Source organism: Berghia stephanieae, chromosome 1, assembly GCF_034508935.2.
Source record: "Berghia stephanieae isolate SIO BIC M18660-M18661 chromosome 1, UCSD_Bste_1.3, whole genome shotgun sequence".
Lineage (NCBI taxonomy): Eukaryota > Metazoa > Mollusca > Gastropoda > Nudibranchia > Aeolidiidae > Berghia > Berghia stephanieae.
The window spans coordinates 36,253,789-36,262,776 of NC_088360.1; the positions used below are offsets into that span (position 1 = coordinate 36,253,789).

Sequence of the window (8,988 nt, forward strand, 5' to 3'; positions counted from 1 at the left end):
CTTATCCGAAAATCAACTTAACCGGAGTGTAACCAAATGAGCAAAAACGCATGTGAACAAAGCAAACCAAGCTAGAATAAGTATGTCCCTTCATATCGCGCGGTCTCTGTAGTGGTCATCAGAGGCTCCTACCCCCAATAGCCCCATAGAGGAATCAGAATACATAAAAATCGGAATTTGAGATAAAAAAAGCCGAATCAACTTACTGTTATTGACTATGACATGCTTTGCAACAGAAAATGTAATAGACAATCCAAAAGTACTCAAATGATAAAATATAAAATGTGTAAAAATGTACAGATTGTGTAAAGACTAAGAAAGGGGTCAAATAATACTAGAGAACACACAGGTCCTAGCCGTCTGAGAGCAAAGCATTGAATGGATGGATTTAACCGTGTCAGGACCCTCCCCCCCCCCCCCACACACACACCTAATCAACAAACGCGAGTGCCGTGCCGATACACACATACGCACACACACGTACACAGGGCTAAAATTAAATAGGGAAAGAAGCTGACCGTACTCAATAATATTATTACCGATTGAAGCCAACATATAATATTACCAAGGTCATTGACCTCAAAAATTAGAGTCGCCATCGGTCAACCCCCCTCCCAAACATATAATATTATCCGACATCAGCAGCACACACTTTGAAGGGACTAATCAGACACACAAAATGTGTTGATTGACCATAGAAGATGCTGACGAAATAAGCTATAACTTACTTTTTTTTTTCACTAGAGATTTTAAAAAATTTTTTCCTCGATTGGAAAGGTGAAAAGCAGAATTTTTGCCTTGAATGTGGAATGTAGAAATTATTCCGCGAAAAGCGGAAGGGTAGGAGCCTCTAGGTCAAGGTCATGCTTCTTGTAAATTGTCTAGACAGAAATAGCTGGTATGCCAATTTCCTATGCGATGATTTTCTGTGGCATGCCAGACTTTCCAAATGCATCGAATCTTCCTTTTCCGCGATAGGTTTGCCATTGTAGTTGTAGACTTGACTTGAATTCTTGATAAAATTGATACTAATTAAGAGGGCCATTACATAGGATGGCCTGGGATTAGAACCAAAAAAAAAAAAAAAATTGAACTTGAAGTTGCGACAATGTAAAAATTGAGATGGAGAAATTAAAATTATATTCAATACTGCCTATGTACATTGAACATGGACGTCAGGAAAAGCACCTACATCACATCGATGTGCGCCAATCGTTCGCGGATATTCTTAACCACTGAAAATTCTTACTGGTAGCTTTTTTAACCAATGGAAATACTTGTTTATTTGTGATTTTATTGTGGTCATGAGTGATAAGAACATCGACTTAAGCGACATCGACTTATGTGGAGTTTTGTTATTTTTTACTAATTTTATATAGGAAGAAGGGGGAGGGACCAAGAAAAAAAATCGACTTGGGTAAAAATCGACTTAGGCAACGTCGACGTATCCAGAGTGCACTGTATTATGATTGAATAAAACAAGAAATGAACCCCATTCCTGCTATGTTGTATCAATTTCAAAGACCCTTTTTCAATTTTAGACACGGCCTTTAGATTTCCTCAAAACTTGCTTTAATTATTTAGGCTGATCCAGAAATTGAAAAGGCTCATCATTTTTCCAGTTTTCAGAAATTATTATTTTCTAATATCTTATTAACTATGATAAGGTATGTTTGCATATCTACCATTATGTTGGTGATCATTAAAACCTAGACTTTAAATAACAACAGACATATTATACACTAATCAAACCCATAATGAAGTATAAAAGGAGAGAAAGGAGTATAATTTGATTTTGTACTTGCTTATTTGTTCAGCCTCATTGCTTCTAAGTCCTATCATAATTATGGGTAGTGAGAGTTCTTGATACCTAAAGTGTCCAATCCAATCTTCAATAAAAATTTTATTGCACTTATCTGCATGCATTTCATCAGCTCATTCAGTTTTAACCCCTCTTTGATTTCTCTGCAACAATTATTGTGATTTCTTCGTTTCTTTCTTTTCATATGCATTCACCCTGTCCATTTTCTTATGTCACAGTGAAACTCCAGCACATATTCGTATTCAGAGGCCTTTGATTACAGTTAATCACCTGGATGAGGTAAGTCATGTTTTCATTAAAAACTATTTTTGTCTTTTTTCAAAGCTTCTTTTTGACCATGATAATTCAAATCTTCCATCCGACGTCAATCTCTGTAAAATGAGAAAACTGTTGATCCTAACAAAGTAATTTAACTATTGTAAGGACAATGCTATAATTTCATTTATAAAGAAAGGTAGTCACAAAGCAACCTCAATCATTACTCATTGAAGCTAGTAAAACAAAGAAAATAAGAGCATGTGGTGTTTATGAAAATACAGAAACACACACTCACACACTCACAAACACATGCACTGATACACATGATGTGCATCAACAACCGACCGCATCATACATCGCATACAAAGGCTGGGCTTTTAAATGGCCAACTGTTGCATGTGATCAGCTTTAACCAATCAGAAGCTTTTAATTGTATCGTAGTTGGGGAATATTCTAGGGTTGTTTACAATTTTTAATCCTTATTATTGGTTAAACCACGAATCTGTTGAATCTGTCATGCTTTCTCTAAGATGGATTGAGACATGCTCTTTGCTGGTGATATCTTACATGCTATTGGTGGAGGAAGCGACTTAATATTATTAAACCTTTGAAAGAGTGGCTATCAGAAGGAAATTCAACTCTTGTTGTAAATTGAGGGTCGCATTTTTAAACATGAAAATTATATAATTTATAACCAATATTTATGTTTAATTGTTATATTTTTTTATGTAGGAAAAGGATTTTGGTTCCTGAAAACACCAAAAATTGAAATTTGATAATTTTGCCATTTCCACTTTAAAATCCCTGTTTTCCGAATCCTGACATGATACAGCTTGGAGGGGTCACATATTAATTCTAGTTATCTTGTCAGAAATTCCTTATATGAAATACTTTTCATGACTATATAACATTGTGATTGTTTTATATCTTTCAGATTGTAAGCGTTTTATGGCAGCCCATGTTGATAGCTCCCCTTGTTGTTCCAGAGGTGAGTAAAACAGTCAACCTGATAAATGTTAGTTTTTGAGTAGTTAGAAATAGAAGCTTTTGTTTTAGATAATCAACAGTTGTATAAATCTTCCAACTATGATTGGAATTCTAACTCACCAGTATTAGTCAACAATCGATCCATCAACTTCCTCAGTCCCGTAAATAAAAAAAATAATTTTTAAAAAAATTATCTGAACGCTCAACTGCATCTGTACTGTTTTTACTGTTGCAACCCGTTGTCCATTTTATGGCAATGTGAAGCATCGCCGATGTGCAAACTTGACTCTTAGGCCTCCATTAAAAGAGTTGAGCCAGTGAGTTGAAGAGTGCTCAATGTACCATTTTTGGGCTTCTACAAAAGCAAAGTTGTCATTATTGGAATATGAAACCAAGGTTATACGTAGTCAAAGTACAGGAAAAGGACTTTTGTTTACAATTTTAGAGTTGACTTTAGATTATTGGATTCACCACTGAGATTTCCTTTGAAATCTTAATTTTGTTCTCAATTTCAATGTGCCAGAAGATTTTGTCATTCATTCTTTTTGACCTAAAAGCTATAGAGAGAGAGCAGGTGTTAAAAGCAAATTTGTGTTTGAAAAAGTTCAGACTATTGTTTTTTTAGCATTTACGGGGAATCAATATCTGATGTAATTTTAATCAATACCATGTTGTAACATCAAAACTGGTCCAATTTTATGGTCTTTTATATAGTAAGTCATTTATGTGAAGTGCTTTGAGACTCAAGTATACAGAGTAAAGTGCTATGAAAATGCTAGACTGTGTATATTATTGTTGTTTTATCATTAATCTTATTATTCTTCTTATTATTATTATTTAATAATAATAATAATAATAATAATAATAATAATAATAATAATTTATATAATAATAATAATAATAATAATAATAATAATAATAATAATAATAATAATAATTATAATAATAACAATAATAATAATATTTACAATATAGAAAGTTATGATACGGAAACTTTCTTCAAATTTGCTTGCTCTTTTTTTTTAGGATGACAATGGGTTTGACGTCAATTTTGTATAGTCAAACCACAAATCACATTCTATGAATCTGTTTTCAATTGTTTTTTTTTTCTCTTAGATTGTATTCAGAATTCTTTTAAACCATCGACAATTTACAATAACACCTTTTAAATGTTAACCCATCTTTGTCGTTTCAAACAGAAATACATTGAGCCATTCTACAAAGCCTATAAAGTATTTTACACCATGGTTCATTATCACGACTCTATGGTAAGTTGTCGAATGAGCACCACAGATTGCTTAAAAGAATGTTCGAAGTTTGTTAATGAACCAAGTCATTTTTCATCATATGATAGATTATAGATTAAAACAACCAAAATTATTTCAGAGGGATTTGGCCAGCAAATTGGCACCTTAAGAAAGGCTTTATTACAAATAGTTGCCCACTCAGCAGATTTTGGATGGCTCTGTCAGTAAGACCAGGCAGAAAATACTTCGTGATAAATTAGTATTCCATCCAAAACAATTCTTACTGCACGTTGAACGCCACAGAAACTTGGATAAACCCTCGCTATATGGGCCTTGTGTTCTGGAAGAACAAGAACTACTTACTACTAATATATATTCTGTGGTTTTTAGTTGATTTAAATATCATAATTGCTTACAATTTGACATTATGCAATGTTAGCAACACAATTTAATACTCTCAGCTATATTTTAGAGTTTCAAGTTATAAACCTTTTATAATTTACCGCAATGATGGAAATATGTTGCTCTTTTTGCTATCTATTATTTGTAGTATGAACACCTGCTCAGACCTGGAGACATGATAACCCTCAACAATCGGAGGGTCATTCATGGAAGGAGGGAATATGTAGGAAATGGAAGGAGACTATTGCAGGTAAACTATTAAGTGACATGAAGTTATTGTGAAACAAATCAATGATTCTTATAAAATTTATGTGAAGTTTTTACCTTTTAACTTTGTTTAAGACCATATATTACAGGTATGGGTTTAGGTTATAAGTGTTGAGAGCTGTAATTAATTATTAAAAAGCAAACCCCCCCCCCAATTGAAAGGAACAAAAAATTAACAAATTGTTAAATATTTTTTTATTTATTTAATTTTTCTTTTTTTTTTGTTTTAAACAAATTTATTGTATAACCATCCTATCAAGTCTCTTTTGTAACCATGTATGACAGCAAGCTGCATTTAATTCTTCTGTGTCAATTTCTTGCCACTTTTCTCTTGCATCAGTTTGATTCCTACTACAATACTTTAAAAAAATTTATATGAACTTAAAAGAGGAAGATTTCTTCTTTCAGAAATTACATGTTTTTTAATTACAATTACTTCATTGTGGAGAGTTTGAATGACCAATCTGTTTTTCCATTCAATCAATCAACGTTGAGAGCTAAAAAAGGGGAGATCACTTACGTTCAACAAGTGTGTCAAAATTTTTCATTTTACCAAAAGTTCAGATGCTATCGTCATTTAAAGTCAATAGAAAGTGGCAATCTGTAATATTAAAAAGTGTTGATCATGAGCACCAGATTATTTTGGGAAGTGTGCGATTATAAAAAGCGCTATTTGGCTGTTATCAGTGTACAATGTTTGAATTTGAGGGGTTTTTTTTTTCAGCTTTTTGTCATGAAATGGAAATTTGTGGTAATTTCGAACCCTTTAGACAGGCATGTGATGCTTCCTAAAGCAATTTATATATACATATGAATTGACTTAGATTCATTCACCACATAATTGATGAGTGGACAGAGTAACAAGAGAACAAAATGGATGTAAATTATGTATATATAACATAAGCCAACCTCCTTTTACAATAAGAAGATATTATAGTGTCAATAATAATAATAATAATAATAATAATAATAATAATAATAATAATAATAATAATAATAATAATAATAATAATAAGGATAATAATAAAAACAGAATGAAAAGACTAAGAAAAATATAGTTTAATCCACTCTTCATTAAGTTAAGTGATAGAAAGATCAGATTGTTACAGCACAGTAAGGATTGTTAGGAGGGAAGATTTTCCATTCTCTAATGTCAGGTAATGCTTATGATGTTACATTTTGTTATTAGACTTGATTTTCACCGTCTTTCCTTCTGGGTGTTTCAGGGCTGTTACATCAATATATCAGAGTTCCAAAGTAAAGTTCAGATGTTCCACAACAAGTACTCTAATGGTCGTTGGCCAACCAGAGCTGGAAGTATAGACTGGCAATGAGAAATCTTTTTTATATTTATTTTCCCCTTTTCCAAGTCGTGATTTCTTTTCAGGTTTTGCTACCTCACGAATCTGTTGGTTACTTTTTTATTCTTTTTGTTTCAAAGTCATGAATAAAATACAAAATTTATTCTTTAGCCTTTAAAATATTTAAATGTGGATAAATGAAACGAGGTTGAACAGAAGGAAATTTGGTCTCAAAAAAAGTAAATCAAATGATTATTCTTTCTTTTTTAAATTTTATTTTAACAATCCAATTTCTTTTTTTTAACATTCCAAACTTATTATGAAAATGTGTTACATGTTTAAAGTGATATTTAATTCCACTGAAAGCATCTGTCATTGAAATTGTTATTATGTTAAGACACTGTTTAATTTGCTGGACTATTTTTTAAAAGGTTAAACCGACATTGAAAATTATTTTTGGTAATGTACACAATACTATTGAAATTTTGACTGCTAAGATTTTATTATAGATTATTTTTCTGAAAGATTATTGTTTGATTGACTAATTCAAACAAGAGAAGGCAAAAGATTATCATCTCTCCAAATTTTGCCTAATTATCATTGCTTTCTATTGTAGTGCAATATAGAAGAAGTCCATTTTCACATAGTTGGTCGTTGTCAATAAGAGGAAATGATATGATATTTTCCTATTTTGGGCATTTAAATTACTTAAGTCGATATACTATGAAATGATTTCAAATATAATCTGTCATTTACGTATTCATGTAACCAGAATAAAATACAAATTAATAAGTCATGTTGTTTATCTTCCTATATATTCAGGATGTTTTTTTTTTGGTTGTAAATCTGATATTATGTTGTGCTTTTTTTGTTGTAATTATATCTGTACTTGAAAAAGGTAATCCGTGTACAGCATATAAATAAAAATAATAATAATAATAATAATAATAATAATAATAATAATAATAATAATAATAATAATAATAATAATAATAATAATAATAATAATAATAATAATAATAATAATGATGATGTTGATGATGATGATGATGATGATGATGATGATGATGATGATGATGATGATGATGATGATGATGATACTAATAATAATAAATAAATAATTTTTTTTGAGCGTCAATATCCACTGAGATTGTTCAGTGGCGCTTTACAAGAATAATAGTTGACTTGAGAATTTTTGATTCTGAGAAAATAAAATGTTACAACTGTAGAAAACTATCAGCTGCTACTGATATGATTGGAATATGAAGGATGTGGTATTGAATATTAAAAACACATAAATTTAAAACATTCCATCTTCAGTCTAGACTTGAAGCACTCAATAGTTTGAGCTTTACTGGTGTAGACAACTTCATACTGTTTCAAGTGGTCTAGTGGTATGACACTCACTTTCGGATCGGAAAGTCCTGGGTAGAGCCTCGCTCGGCGCTTAGTTGAATCCTTGGAAAAGGCTCTTGACTAACATTCTCTGTACTCGGGTGTAAAATGAGTACCTGGCTGTTAACAGCGTTGTCTCTGTCCGAAAAAAAAAATGTTATATCGTTTAACAGGCATCATGTCCCGTCCTACATAGTAAATGTTGCTGTTGACCAGGGACCCTTTGTAAAGCGCTTTGAGCATGTTTAGTGGATATTGCGCCATATACAAGCTCAGTTTTTAATTATTTTTTTTTACGATAAATTACAAAGCTATTTGTAAATGATCTTAATCCTTAAAGACTTGTTTTTAAAATCCAAAGTTAACAGTTAATTCTTTCAAGGAGAAGAAAAAAAAATGTTCTGGCCTTGCTTGATTTGTTGGCTGCCTTTGACACCATAGATCATGACAGTCTTCACATATGTTTAGACTTATCTTTTGGCTATTTGGATGGAAGTCGCAATATGAATATTATTATTATTATTATATTATTATTATTATTATTATTATTATTATTATTATTATTATTATTATTATTATTATTATTATTGTTATTGTTATTATTATTATTATTATTATTATTATTATTATTATTATTATTATTATTATTATTATTATTATTATTATTATTATTTTACAATTATTATTATTATTATTTATTATTATTATTATTATTATTTATTATTATTATTATTATTATTATTATTTATTATTATTATTATTATTATTATTATTATATTTATTATTATTATTATTATTATTATATTATTATTATTATTATCATTATTATTATTATTATTATTATTATTATTATTATATTATTATTATTTTATTATTATATATATTATATTATTATTATTATTATGAATTAATTGTAATGCATTATACACGTTTTGATTTTGATATTATTATAAAGAAAGTAAGCTCTGTGATACATTTATGTTTTATGATTTTATCGCTATTATTCATATTTTGAAAATCAGTGTTAATCAGTCATATTATCTACTCAAAGATGAGACGAAAGAAAAGCAGATAAAAAAAAATGTATGGCTTTTTTTACCCATCTTTCTAAAATGATGTGTAATTAATATTATTTGGAGACATTTTTGTAAAATAAAAAGATGTAAAGATTGGATCTTAAAATTCCATTGAATATTTTTAAAGATTAAGTCATTGAAGATGTAGAGTTATGGTCAGTGAGATATCCCTGAAATGCATATAATTTTAGAGATTTTTCACACAGCTGATGCTTTATGATTTCTTTTGATAT

The 8,988-nt window shown here is 30.0% G+C and overlaps 1 protein-coding gene across 3 annotated transcripts in view; it reads left to right on the forward strand.

Moving 5' to 3' along the window:
• The window catches only part of LOC144973245 (gamma-butyrobetaine dioxygenase-like), a 21,457-nt gene extending 14,384 nt beyond the window's left edge, over positions 1-7,073 (forward strand). For 2 of the 3 annotated variants that reach the window (XM_078915468.1, XM_078915478.1), the window contains exons 12-16: positions 2,041-2,101; positions 3,015-3,068; positions 4,267-4,335; positions 4,865-4,966; positions 6,210-6,452. In XM_078915468.1, the coding sequence (XP_078771594.1) occupies positions 2,041-2,101; positions 3,015-3,068; positions 4,267-4,335; positions 4,865-4,966; positions 6,210-6,317 (394 nt within the window). In that variant the 3' untranslated portion in view covers positions 6,318-6,452. Of the gene's footprint in view, positions 1-2,040; positions 2,102-3,014; positions 3,069-4,266; positions 4,336-4,864; positions 4,967-6,209 lie in introns of all 3 variants that reach the window. The other variant, XM_078915459.1, reaches the window with a different exon arrangement.
• Positions 7,074-8,988: the final 1,915 nt, after the last annotated feature.